General features: G+C 38.4%; 2 protein-coding genes across 2 annotated transcripts in view; both read left to right on the top strand.

Annotated features, from left to right (window-relative positions):
- Window positions 1-279: 279 nt before the first annotated feature.
- Window positions 280-1,307, top strand: saa (serum amyloid A). Its single transcript, XM_028583946.1, has 4 exons — window positions 280-375; window positions 460-559; window positions 704-842; window positions 1,169-1,307. The coding sequence occupies exons 2-4, from the start codon at window positions 472-474 to the stop codon at window positions 1,305-1,307; spliced, it is 366 nt and encodes a 121-aa protein (XP_028439747.1). The 5' UTR covers window positions 280-375; window positions 460-471.
- Window positions 1,308-3,765: 2,458 nt separating this feature from the next.
- Window positions 3,766-14,613, top strand: part of apba2b (amyloid beta (A4) precursor protein-binding, family A, member 2b) — an 81,582-nt gene continuing 70,734 nt past the window's right edge. Inside the window, exons 1-2 of the mRNA XM_028587202.1 lie at window positions 3,766-3,889; window positions 9,488-9,589. The gene's annotated coding sequence lies outside the window, so the exon portion shown is untranslated. The remainder of the gene's footprint in view (window positions 3,890-9,487; window positions 9,590-14,613) is intronic.

The following is a 14,613-nucleotide window of genomic DNA, read 5'->3' as shown; positions in this document are numbered from 1 at the left end:
ATCATCCCCATCATACATACACAACAGCATCATAAGCAAGAACTGCAGTAGTGGCAACAACAGCAACAACAATAATAATGTTTTGTCACAAATGTTCTAAATTAACATTTAACAACATAACCATAAGCAATCAAGAAACAATCATTGTATGAAGTAGGAGGCCTTTGTTGTGCAGTTGCACAACTAGGGAATATCCTCAGTGTGTTTGCCTGACATTTCTGATCTGTAACCGCCCCTCAAATGGATAGGAATTTCCGTCATTGAGAAATCCTACAACCCAGCAGAATATAAGTAGAGTCAAATCAGTAGAGTCCTCACTGATAAGATACTCCACAATCTTTTAAGACTTAGTCTACACTCTGAAGTAACTTTAAAGTAAGTTTGGATGACCTGAAAAGTATGTATATAATTTTGTGTTTATTGATGAACTATATGTAATTTATTTAGTTTTTCTTTCAGACATCTGTAACCATGAAGATGCTTCTAGCAGGAATTGTTCTGATTCTAATTGTGGAAACCAGTGCCCAGTGGTACAACTTTCCTCATGAAGCTTTTCAAGGTAAGAAACATGAGCTTTTTAATATATCAATAATAAGTCATATATCCAGGATTACTGTGTGTTATATATGACAATGACATGTTTGCTTGTTTTATCTAAATTCTCTTATAAATTTTACTAAATCCTGTCTGTTGTCCTGATCAGGAGCTCGTGATATGTGGCGAGCATACAGTGATATGAGGGAGGCCAACTGGAAAGACTCAGACAAATACTTTCATGCCAGAGGAAACAGTGATGCTGCCAGCAGAGGAGAAGGGGGAAGATGGGCAGCTGAGGTTATCAGGTGAGAAGCAAAGAGTAGGAAAGTATTATCTGCATTTACATTGTTGGCCGTTAAATATTAGTTTATTTTCTCAACAAGAAATTATTATTGTTAATAAAGCTGCAGATGGATCTACGAGAAATTTGGACATGGACATACAAATTGAAAAATCAAAATGTGAATTACATTTATTTTTAGAGGTCTTGCTTTTACTGAAATTGTTTTGTATCCTTCATGTATTAATCATTTATTTTATATATTGTGCCCCCCTAATCTTAAGGGTTTCTGGTCTTGGGCCTTTGGGTTTTGTCATCTGCTGATATTGATTGTCTATTTTCTCATTTCAGTAATGCCAGAGAGTGGGTGCAGGAAAGAACTGGTCATGGTGCTGAGGACTCTGCTGCTGATCAGAAGGCAAACGAGCATGGGCGCAGCGGAGGAGATCCCAACGATTACAGGCCACCGGGACTTCCTGGAAAATATTAGTATGAAAACCATCAACCACTGATAATAAAACTACTAAAAGAAATGTATACTGTTGGAGTTATTGACAATACAGCTATAGTCTCAGGGCAGCACGGTGGCCCAGTGGTTAGTGCTGTGGCCTCACAGCAAGAAGGTTCTGGGTTCAAATCCAGGCCTTTCTGTGTGGAGTTTACATGTTCTCCCCGTGTCTGTGTGGGTTAACTAACTAGCTGATGTGTGGTGAGTGTTCTGGCGTCTGGCATTGTATGGCATCACCCAGGTTGGTGCTACACATTAGTGGTGTTAGAGAGCAGTCCCCCCCTCCCCCCAAATGCACTTTGAGTGTCTATGATAAAGTGCTATATAAATGTAATAAATAATAGTATGCAGTGTTTTACACTGTCTATTGTAAATACACATTTACAATAGATGCTTTGTTTGGTCACGTAGCCTAATTTTACCCTGTTTAATGTTCTGTTGTGTTTGTTGTTACATACACTGAGCCATGCACTTCTGGCTTCTCCTGCCTTATTAGCCTACTGAAAGAAGGCAAAAAGACCAAAAAGTTACTGAATGATACTCAACAAACATAATGCAGCAGTGACAACATTATTTGACACTGGGCAGTGATAAAACAACAAAATCATTAAATGATAATTAGAACATAATTGGCAATGATCATATTTTTGAGCAAACCCGGGATTACAGACACGTACATAATGGCCTCAATATGTTGTCAAATGATGGGCTGTGTATCACTAATACAATTGGCTGCTATCCTTTTTTGTTCTAGTAATTTTAACTTTTCTGCAATCAAAAAGCTATGTTCTGTACATTTTAGCACACATGACTGCCAGGTCATAAATTGCTATTTCTTGAAAATGAGTGAGAACTAATTCTTTAATGTCGCCTTACAAAGGGATTACGTCTGGTTCTCTGAGGCATTTGTGAATTGAATGTGTCAGATTTCATCCCTGTCCATCTGTGATAGTGCTATTGGTGCTTAATTCAGATGTAATGTTAAGACATAGCCACAAAGTGGCAATGCTGTCCTGTTGTCCCTAAAATCTGAGGCTTAAGTGCTTTAGAGAGAATCTTCCTTGTGATTTAACTAATGGGCTTACTTTAATTTAAATGAAAATCAAAGCAACATTTTCATATCATGGATAACACAATAAAGCAAGGATGATCCATTGTGGTTACAGTTTGTAACCTATATAATGAATATGATAACAATTAACATTCAAAATAGAACAAAATACATATCACACTGCACTTTAAAATGTAATATTTCAGCATGTTGAGCACCATAAATTAAATTCCATTTACCTCTAATGTGAAATGTAAGCTGGATATCTCAAAGTCTGCTGCATAGATAACACTAGAGTTGGTTAGTAACTTTTAGTGAACTGACCCTTTAAAAATTCCTACAGATGATTTTAACAAAACTTGCTACATGGTTTAAAGACATCCAGATTCTTCAAATACTTTCAAGGTTACAACAATGATGAATATGTCAATCAAGCACAGTCTGTTTACACTGGGTTCACACCAAAGTCCTGAGAATTGTTCTAATCAGGCAAATAGGCAAAGTGAAAAGTGTGATGGAGAATGGCTGATGTGGGGCTTAGCCTATTTAAAAAACACCCCACCTTTTAACCCATGTCACAAGTTAGACCACTTTTTTCAGGCCAAGATGGTAGCAGGAGGTGAGATATAGTTATATGTTTTATTAATGTTTTTCTTGTTAAGTATTTGGAGATGAGTCACTTCCGGCTGCCATCTTTGCTTAGCTACTGTAGCTAAGTGCTTGGATGTATAGACTAACCTTAGCTAAGTGGCGAGATTGCTTAGTAAAAAGAAATGATTATTTTTTAGTCTTTGGGGAATCTATAACTGTTTTTTTAACAAAGCAGTGAGTTTTGTAAAATAACTTGCGGTATTTCTTAAAGTTTGGCTTGTAGTTAGGATATCTTAATGCATGGCGTCAATGTTGGCTAACGTTAGCAACTTGCTACGGTAGTTAGCTAGCTAATGTTAATGCTAACGTATCTAGCTAAATCTAGCTATATTATTATTATACAGTCTATAATCTAAACATTTATGCAGCAGTAACAACACTTTTATATTTTTATATTACATTTTTATATTACTTTTATATGGTGATACTAAGTCATAGCCTATATTGATTTCTAGTGTCAAATAACGTTAAGTGCAGCAAATAAAAGCACAATAGCGTTGTTTCGAAATTATAATGTAGCTATTTATTATAGAACAATGGTCCCCGTTATATTTTCTGTAAGGTTAGGTAGCTAGGATTACTCTGTCAAAGTAACGGTCGAGCTTGCGCTGCTTGGGTGGGGTGTAGGCCTATATATCTATGGGGTGGGGTAGCTGGCTCTTGAACAGGCGTTGAATTCACCGACCAGACAACTGCAGTGGGCTCGTTTTATTTTATACTCGTTCCGGGGCGCCGCTGTCGGGCACTGTGCTCCGTACGCTTTCTGTCGGTGAAACGCACACTGAGTAATGCGCGACCAGCCACCACCATCCCTCACAAATCCCAAAAGGAGGTGACTTGATCAGCATATGATATACTCCAGGTAAGACATATTTTTTATTTTTATTAATAATCCTTAAACCTCGATGAACCCCGCTCTGTTAGCGAGGCTATAGTCTTCCTCCAAGGCATCCAGAGAAGCGGTGGGTGGATGCTGATCTGCTCAGCCTGTGGATTTGTCATCCGCATCAGTGTTAACAGGGCGATGAGCTTTTGACCGAAAACGTTTCTTGCTTTGAAAGTGTGGCATATAGCCTAATTTAGGCAGTATGAATTCCTGTGAAACTCAAGTTAAAAGATTAGAGCTGTTAGGACTGTACACACCTATTGCTACAATTATCGGTGATTCATCCATGCGCAGCCTTGTCTATACGCCTAAAATTATCGATTGTAGTTATATTGCTATAGGCCTTTAGTGTCTCATGAGATGGGGAAGGTCATTCATTTTTAGATGTCCTTAATAGTCCGATATCTTTCCTGCATCGTTTTATTAAACGACACCTCAGGCATGTGCAGAGTTCTCTTTGTGGGAATGACAAATTCAACCCTTATGTTTACTCATTTTCTTTAATATACCCCTTATTACCGCACACTTTTAACATTTTAAATGACATATTCAGTTCCTCCCATCCATTGTGCTACTCTGAAGATTGAAGTTGAGAACTGTATGAGATACACTACACTCTGCATCAAAGTCCACCACATTAGCCTCTGCTGAAAATACAAGTTGCTTGAGAGCTAAACGTTGTGTAATGCTTGTAAGTATCTTGAATCTTATATTTGGTGGAGTAATTGTGTTATTTAGTGCCTGCTGTGTACCACACTGTGCCAGTTCCGGCCACAGGGGAGGACAGTTGCTGACAGGCGTTGTGTTTGGCTGTTCATTGTTCAGAGGGAGCAGGGGACCGACTCACAAGGTCTGCTTTGCAATTTTATGTCCTTTAGCTTCTGTCCTCATCCAGTCATGCAGAATATATATTGGTAGCCATCGTCCACTTGTATGATAATTTTGGGCTGTCTGATGTTTACAGTGCAAGTCTTGTTTTGTTGTAATATTGTCCCTGGAGTTGATGTCACAGTGGAATATACTATACAATAGGCCTACATGCTGCATTTGGTTAACAGTGGAGCAAGCCTTATAGGTTTTGCTGTGTTACATTAAAAGTTAAATCTTTAACACTTCGATTCAATATTTGGCCATACTTCAAATAATTCAACATCAGGCTGCTTCACTGATCTATGTTCATGGATCCAATATAGGTAATAGAACAAACTATCACTTTTCTAGTCCATTAAAATGATATCATAAGTTAACATTTAGATAGTAGGTTGCCTAGATAGAGGTGGAAAACCTATGTACATCTGATTAAAACATTAGCAATCACAAACCATGTAGCCAATAAAAGACATAATCACTCACATCATAGCCTTTTATAATTGGTATTCTAATCTGAATGTGTGTATTGTTACTAGTGAGTAGACAGAGACATTTAGTGTTGTGTGACACCAAGAGGTAAGCTGATGAAATGTGTAAACATTTCTGTAAAACTGATGCAAACAAAGAGTTAAACAGTGGGACAGAATGGAAGAAAGGGCTTGTATAGTGGGGACTAGAGAACAGACACAGAGGGAGAAAAATGGTTGTGTTGCAGCTGATGAAGAGGGTGATGACCAGTGCTATGAATGAGAGTAATGCATGGCTATTAGAAAAAGTAAGGGGCCCCTGGAGAGCCATGATGAAAACCTATAATGCCTTGGAGGATGCACCCAGCCTCTTGTGTTGTTGGGATGCTAAGCTTTCATTTCCAACCTTTTCCTCAAGGTCTGTGCTCACTTCTTCAGTGCTGTCCTCTTTCACTCCTCTGCTTTGTCTCACCAACTCCGTAGCCTGGGATAGTTTTCTGCATAGCACCTGCACTGAAGGACAAACCCTCTCCCTGCGGCCTGCTGGGATCTAATCCGTGCTGCAGCCGGAGGATACTAAATTGGACTGCAGAGGAGGAAACCGAATAGGGCAACATCCTCCAGCTTTGCTGCACAAATTATGAAAGATAATAACTGTAAGGCAAATTATTGAATTAAATTTTGATTTTGATCTAAACGCATTTGTTACAAGGTTCGGCTAAACAATTCAGCTGCCTTAGCATAGTGGATGGCAGTGCCACAGGGAAATTGGTTATTATATAATATGTATAATATCTTCGTAAAAGCTTTGCTCTGTAAGCTATGGATTGCACATACCAAACATCTACGTTCTCTACTCTGTTCATAACATCAGTGTGGGCGTTGGTACAATAACAGACTATTATGACCTTTGGCAAAAACAAAAGATTCCGAGATAATGAAACCCATAGATAGGGCTACAGGGTGGGTGTTGATTTTCATGTTGCATAAAACTGTCAGAAAGGCAATTTGAAACAATGATTTACGATGAGGCTTTTGTAAGATAAGTGGTGCTGCAGTGTTGTTACAAACGACTGTATTGCTGTAGAAGAACTTTGTGTGAGCAATTAGAGCGAGCAAATTTGTGTTTAACACAGGATTTAACATGTAGGATGGGCTGTAAATCACGCTGTGATTGAGGCATGATGAGGAATTACAGATGGGGGGGGGGGGCTAGGTATAATTAACACCTTGGAGCTTGTAGGTTAATCCGCTAGAAATAAATTTTATGTGAATGTATTTTATTAAAAATGTTGATTGTTAACTATTATTCAGTTCATTCTTTCCCTTTTCAAATTTGATATTGTCAAAAACGCCTATCACCATATCCCAGAGCCCAAGGAGATATTGTTGAAGTGCTTGTTTAATCACACAAACACTCAAACATTGTTTAATTAGGATGACAAGCAAAATGTGAGGACATTTGAGACTTTAAAACCAGCAAATGTTTGGCATTTTATTCTTGATAACTGACTAAAACAATTATTATATTATCAAAAATGTCCATTAGTTTTCTATTGTCCAGCTAATCGACTGTTTCAGCACTATTTTGGACTTCATCAGAGATCATCGTTGTTTTTATGTGAATAGAAATACTCCTCAGAAAATACTAGGGCTGTAGCGAATACCTTTTTTTTTTTTTTTTTTTTTTTTTTTTAAGCTTCGGTGCTTTTCAACAGCAAATATTCTACGCTTCAGTGGCAGCGGCAGGGGAAAACCAACATTTCCGACCGCACTTGAAGGCAGCTTTGGAAAAAGAGAAAAAATAAAAGGCGACGAAAGTGAGTGATGAAGCGACTGCTTTGTTATTGCAGGACAAATTTATCAAACTTTATTAAATCGCCTGAAAACGACACTAGGCTGCTACAGTATAACCATGTAACTCAATATTTCTCTATTCTTGGCTGAGATGGACGACCTAGCGCTGCATAAATTAGCAAGTGGCTAGCAGACATTTAACAAGCAGATTAAGCCCAACAAAACACCACAGTGAATTTCCAACATGGCATCATGACTTTGCGTAAATATACACGCCACTTTCATAAAGCCAAATGGCGTGTTATTGTACCCATTTTCAGCTATCCACGTGTATGCCTATGCTGTGTACAGCTGATGTAAACATACCCACCACGTGGCCTCGCCACGTTGCATGTTATCGTGAGAACGCGACGTACTATCGCGAGAACTGCGTCACACGCCTGTTAAAAAAAGAAAAATGGTTGGGTTTAGGAAAAGAACACAGGGAAAGGCTTTTGTAACAAAACAGTGACAAAAACACGGAAAATAACGACAAAAACACGCTTAGGAAAACAATAAATGGTTGGGTTTAGGAAAGAAACATTGGGTAAGGCTTATTAACAAAAAAAAACCCGGGTCCTGTGTTTTACCCATCCGCCACCCCAACCTACCTCCTTACTCAATCCCCCGTTTCTTTATACTACTCGCTATGGACTCGCAATGTAGGTCAATGGCGGCCGATTTGCGTTGATATACACGCAAAAATGTGATAATGCGTCTTGATAACACGCAAAAACGGAATACAAATTGGCGTTTCATACATACGCCAATTCATGAGATCAGTCTGGAATTTCAGCCTGCAAGCACGTTTAAAAAAAAATAAATAAAAAAAATCCAGAATAGTTGAATCCCAGAATTGAAAATCGAATATCTACCCATTGAACGAATTTTTGAATATTTAGATCCAGTCCTAGGAAATATTCCTATTCCCCTAAGACCACCATGGCTACTGTCATATTGTCCTATGAGTTGTTCCATTCTGTGGAGGATTTATCTCCAGATGACATCATCACCTCAGTCTCTCTGCAGCTCAGCTGCACAAACCAACACAGAGCTGTACAATATTATAGAAATTATTTCTTTTTTTTTCCTTTACAGTTCCCTCTTATACAAAGCTCTCATATTCCCATACAGGATTATTTGCAGAAATCAACCTGATTGTCGATTGCCCTGTCTTTGTTAACTAAGATCTGGGTCCAGATGCAGATAAACTACTACTAATAAAATAGCTAATTTAAAGGATTGTGCAGCCTTGGCAGAGGTATGTGCTATTTGAATGATTTTCTAGCTTTATGATGCAGTCAGCCATATAAAGCTTAATTCAGAGTAAAACCTAGGCAAAAACTTTGTAACGGCCAGCTAGACTGGTCAATAGCGATACATTTAGAGCTGACAGATGCATTTCACCTCTACATGTACTGATTGAAAATATGCTGAACCTTTCAATCCATACTGGTTGTGTTTCATAAGGTAATTTTAAATAGCTGTACCCTAATATATCTAATATCTACAGAGTATGTACTTCATCAGCTTCCACTGCACAGCTTTGCTGGCTGTACCGTTTTCACTGTAAGGACTTTAATCTTCTGGTTTTCAGCTTGCCAGCAGCTGTTTTGTTTTTGCTTTTTCCTCAGGGTTTATAGACTAATCACAGTTCACTGTTCATCACGAGAGGAAACTGTTTTCTGTTTTACTCGTAGGCTTGATTACACCATCAGAACTTATTTAGAGTTGCAAAGTGACCCACCATCACTTATCAGATGATGATGTTACTCTTAAGAAATATCCACATTACATAATCAATTTGACATTCATCTACAAAGTTGGCCTTTTGTGTTCACATTTGTATTCAATAATCATGGCACAATGTATGAATGTGATACTGGATTGAATCATATTTTGTAAGCTTGATGTGACAATCTGACACAGATATTGGTTTTTATAGTTTATAGTTTGTCTCTGGGTGATAACTGAACAAGGATATCATTTTCCATACTATAACCATACAACAGACCAGGCATGTATAACATGTACAGTCAGTTGTCTCTAAATAAAGCGTTAATATCCTGAAGGAGTTGGGTCAGCCCTTGTTGTCCAGCTCAGTATCACACACATGAATATGACAGCCATATCAGTGTTGTTTTGACAGCGCTGTCTCATTCGATTTCAGTATTTACTTGAAAGTGTGATCTGTTTTTCTGCCTCAGTCATGTTTTTTTCCCTAAAACCTCACTAGACTACTTTTATCAGGAGACAAAGCTATCGCTTATAGCTTTCATCCACTGGATACTATCCATCTGAAGTTGCTTGATTGGGCTTTGAGAGACCAAGCGTTATTGTTGCTGAAGTGTTGACTTTTAGCTCAGGAGTATAATGTGCTACTTTTGCTATTTACTAACAGGGAAAGGAAAATCCATTAAGGTTTGAGAAGTTGGTCTCCAGAATACATCAAACACCTTGCTCCTTTGACATTCTCCAACACATCAATGACCTGCACCTTCAAGTAAGCAATATTGAAGCAGTTGAGGCATGAAGAGGTTTGACAGTATACTGAGTCAAGGGTGAAGGACAAGGCCCCATTGTCTCTAGACCAAGCTCCTCAAAACATACAGGTAGTTTACTAAATCTTTTTTGACGTTCCCCTACTAAACAAACCTAAACATACCTAAAATATTTTTACACTCTACTCATAACATTAAAGATCTCTCGTGTGTGTGTTTTGTGCCAATGCTTCAGCAAAGTTCAGTCAGTCACGTCACCCCAAATAAACACCAACAAAGAAGCCTCCACCCTGTTGTATGTGTGCACTCTCACACACAGGCATATGTCATAATCCCAAATGTATTATTTACATTTTGGTGTCTAAAGTGTACTGTTTTATCAATGTTAAAATATATATTGAAGGAAAGAAGAGAAACAATATAACGGGTTAATCCAAACTTGTGAAGGGTGGTGTATTTCTCTTTTTTGCATGTCGATGTGGAATTATGGAATGGTACTACATGCCATTCCCTACTTAAATGTATGAATAATGATTCTGTGAATATTAAAGTTTAAACTGCAGATAATTTTTTCCAAGTGCGGTGGTGTCCCCTAGAATCAATGAGGTGATGCGTGCACATCATTTCACCTCTCCTTTATGGCATTTACATGTAAATGAGTCCAAATCAGTTTCACACTCTGTGACAAAATCAGGTCACATTGGGAGGAAAGCAGAATGGTAAAGTAAGTGAGAGAGAGAGCGAGAACAAAAGAAACCCTTCTCCCACAGTGCTTGCTGAAAGAGAAACCCATTCATAGGTGAATTAATCATGGGTGGCACTAAAGAATCTCTCTAAGTCGACACTCAGAGAGAGAGCATTGAGAAAAAAAATTATTTGTATTTGTTAACTGGATCCGTCTGTTTTCCCTTTAAAGTTGTGTCCTCTGTGATCTAGCTCTGTACATTTTATAATGTAAACATCTGACTCTAGTTAGGTTCAGCTTTGAAAATTTGTTTATTAACCCAATGTTCACAACATGTAGCTATAGTTCAATAATGAGATGAGAAGCATATTAATGTTAAGTAAATATACCACCATCTACTCTCTGAGTTTCTTTTCTGATAACATCTTCTGGTTAATTTTCTCAGACTGTAGAAAGCTCCCTCGAAACCCACAGAAGACATTATACAACTGTGGAGTATTACTCCTCGTGACAATTAAAACTTTCAAATTTATAATTCATAATTTATAATTATTTCTAAAGATCCAATTAAAGATTATTTAGCTTCAGAGCTTACTTGAGTATTTTATCAGTATGGAACTGGGTCCAAAATGGAGCCCAACCCTAATATTGATCTATGACTTTTGTGTAACAAGACAACGGGGTGCAAGAACATGAAAAATATCAACCATAAATATAGCTGCAAGCAACAGTCCGGGGCACCAAGCCAGAGTGTATCAACCAAAATAGATCTCAGATACAGAGAGGACATGCCAGTACTGGGAGTACAAGCTGCAGGACGTGTGCCAGGTGTTACTGACATGATCATGAATCACATAGACATGCACACTATAGTATTTACTGATAAATGTAATGGGGAGTTTGAAGTTCAATCAAATTATCTTAATGCGTTATTCACAAAGGCTTCCTGTCACCTAACAGCCATTTCTGCTCTCACCTACTTTCTCAAAATGAGTCCATTATCTGTCAGGACAGACCGAGCAGGCTTTAGTCCTTTTTATTCTTTATCTTTACTGTTTGATTTGCAATTTACACTTGAAGCCAATTTTATGGCATTTTAATCAATGAGGTACTTGAGGATTTTCAAAGATGCAACACTGCATTTTGTTTGCTTCAACTTTTCATCATTAGTTTGGCTTTTATGGAGTTTATGTCCTGTGTGTGCATGTACCAGCCCAGTCTCACGCCAGGTCGGCCGGCGTGTGGCGCCTCATTTCCCCGATTGCGAGTGGCGGCCCGTTCCGTTGTTTTGGCCGGCGTGTGGCGCCTCATTTCCCCATTGTTGCGTCCCCCAGAGCAACAGGTTCGAAAAGCGTGACCTGTACACGTTCAAAAGTCGTTGCATATACACGAAAAAAACGGCATTTACGTAACCTGTCCACGACTTAATAGATTACAATAACGTGACTATATAACGACCTGGCGTGAGACCGGGTTGGCATGTACATATTTGCAGGCACTTCCCAGGTAGCATATTTGAGATGGCAATAATTGTCACTTTCTTCCAGAATTTGCCTTTTTTATGTTGATTTTGAGATTTATGCACACAGAAGATGAAGATGCAGTTATACACTATGCATGGGATCAGAGTTTCAGAGGATTTAACCTAACCTGCAAACAGTTGTCATTGTTAGTTAGGAGTTGTTTGTGGGTTAGTGCTAGCGTGTTTATGCATGACCTTAACAGACCCATTTTACCAACCCGCCTGCTGCGTTGTAAGTCATAACAGGACTCCTCTCCCTCGGTATGCTGTCACTTATGTTATTACTTAAGCTTAAGATGCAATCACCAAGCAAGCTAATTAGCTACCGCCTTTGTTTGAGAAGCAGCGTGGCATTAGCATTTAGATGTTCAGAGAGCCCCACCTGCTGCTGTCATTGTTGGGATGCGCAGACAAATTCACATCTGGTGATTTCTCTCAATAGCATTCAAAGAAACACTGTCTATAAAGGTAAATGTATTTCCATATACAAAGCAGCATGCTCTTATTCAAGAATGGCAAATTGAATTGCTTTGGAGTACCAACCTCTGGGCTATTATTTCTATAGCCAGACATTTTTGTTGATTGACAGCACAGATGATTGTTTATCATTTGTGTGATAAAGCTGATTGAGAGCAACCAGATGGTGATTTTATCTACAGTGTAAGATGTGCTCAGAAAGGAGTAGGGAAAGATGGGGACCATGCAGATAAAAGAATTAGAGCAAAAAAGGGGACATTAATTCTATAACTTTTTCTTTAAAAATGGGGGCAAATGATTATCAGCATCTACACGCTATTAGAATGTCTGCACTTCCTCTGCTGAGGGCTCAAGTTTTTGGTTGAATAAAGATCTTATATTGCAACATCTCGGTCTCCATAAAAAAGTCATTGATCACTATAATCGGCAACTATAAAATCCACTACACTTGATCCTTAGGAATGTTGATTCTCAGTTAGATCTGCAGTACTATCAACCTTTCACTTTACAAGAAGTTGCTTGATTTAATGCTGATGATATAAAAAATATTGGTTGATGCTAGGGATGGGCATTCGATAAAACTTTCTTAGATTGTTGGGAGAATTAAAGATTGACTATCGATTCATCTTTATATTAAAATTCATTATTTATTTAACTTTTTATGAATAAAAAATGCAATGAAAATGCAATGAAAATACAAAAACACAGCGTGTTTTTCCTTTTTGAGATCTTTATTACAAGAACAACTTGTGGAAGTTAAACTGGATGTCCGGTTAGGTTAAACTTGAGCAGCGGAACCTGCAGCTACGAGCCGGCATTCTTAAACAGAGACCCTCGTTTGTTCCATAATAAACCATTTTGGGGTCCAAAATGGGACCATTTTGATCAAAATGGTCCCATGCCACAAGTCCTAAAACACAGGACTTTCACCCAGGAGAGCCGGGATCGCGTCCCACGTGTGGCGTTTTTCAACCTTTTTTTTTGTTGTTTTTTTCTTTCCTAAACCCAACATTTTGTTTTCCTAAGCATGTGACATTTGTCACAGTTGTGTTTTTGTCGGGGGTTTTTTGTGTTACTAAAGCCTTCCCCAATGTTCTTTTCCTAAACCCAACCTTTTTTTTTTTTTTTTTTTTACACTCGTGATGTTGTTCTCTCGATAGTACGGCACGTTCTTGTGATAAGACGCCACGTGGCAACGCCATGTTGGATAAAGTGGTTTCAAGTGAGGTTACAGTTTTTAAAACCTTCACACAGACAGCGTTTGCTGCGATATATTAATGGCGAGCCGAAAGCGGTCGCGGTGCTGTTGACGTTACACTTCCTGTGCGACAAGCAGGCACAACAGTGGTTTCTGTGCCCTGACTGACAGGCTGAGGTTTGAAGGCAAGGCAACTTTATTTCTACAGCATCTTTCAGCAGCAAGGCAATTTAAAGTGCTTTACATAAAACATTAAAGAGCAGTTAAAAATGGTCATGATGAAAATAAAACGGGCTAAAAAAGAATAATATACAAATACAAGAATACAAGTTTAATAATTATTAAATTTAATAGGTTGTAGGGATGGGTTTGGGAGGAGAGAGGGACGGTTTTTATTTTTATTTAATTTCTGTCAGTGTAAAATATTCTGAATAAATAACAAAATGTTCTAAGTAAATAGGATAAATAGGTTTGGAATTAGTTTTACAACTTTTGTAACAGACAAAGGGAAAGTACCGAAAAAAGTACCTTTGGGTACCGGAACCGAATTTGAGGTACCGGTATCGATACTGGTATTGGTTCAGATATGAAAGGTACCAAATGTTTAATTGCTGCCACACAGTGAAATTCATTTCATTGCTTCAAGTTCAAGTTCAAGTTCAAGTTCATTTAGTTATATAGCACATTTAAACAGCCGCTAGACAGACCAAAGAGCTTTACAGAGCTAACATAAAAAAACATAAAACCAACAAGACAAAGCGTAAAACACAAAATAAAAACAACAAGGCTAAGAGCAACCTTAAAACACTGACTCAAATATACAAAAGAAGGACCAATCAAAGAGGAAATCAATATGCTAATGAGAATAAGTAGGTTTTTACCAACGACTTGAAGATAGCAAGGTTGGGGGCTGTTCTAATCTCTAATGGCAGGGTGTTCCACAGACGAGGCCCTGCCACCGCAAAAGCGCGCTCCCCTCTCCGCTTTAGTCTGGCACGAGGGACTACCAGCAGAACCTGGTCGTGTGATCTAAGGCTTCTGGTAGGAGTGTACGGATGAATAAGTTCGGATAGGTAAACGGGAGCTAAGTTATGTAAAGATTTGAAGACAAAGAGCAGGATTTTGAAATCTATTCTCTGTGGAA

The sequence above is a fragment of the Perca flavescens genome, chromosome 1 (assembly GCF_004354835.1).
Source record: "Perca flavescens isolate YP-PL-M2 chromosome 1, PFLA_1.0, whole genome shotgun sequence".
Taxonomy (NCBI): domain Eukaryota; kingdom Metazoa; phylum Chordata; class Actinopteri; order Perciformes; family Percidae; genus Perca; species Perca flavescens.
The sequence above is the reverse complement of the archived record's forward strand: the minus strand, read 5'-3'. Positions and strand labels throughout refer to the sequence as shown.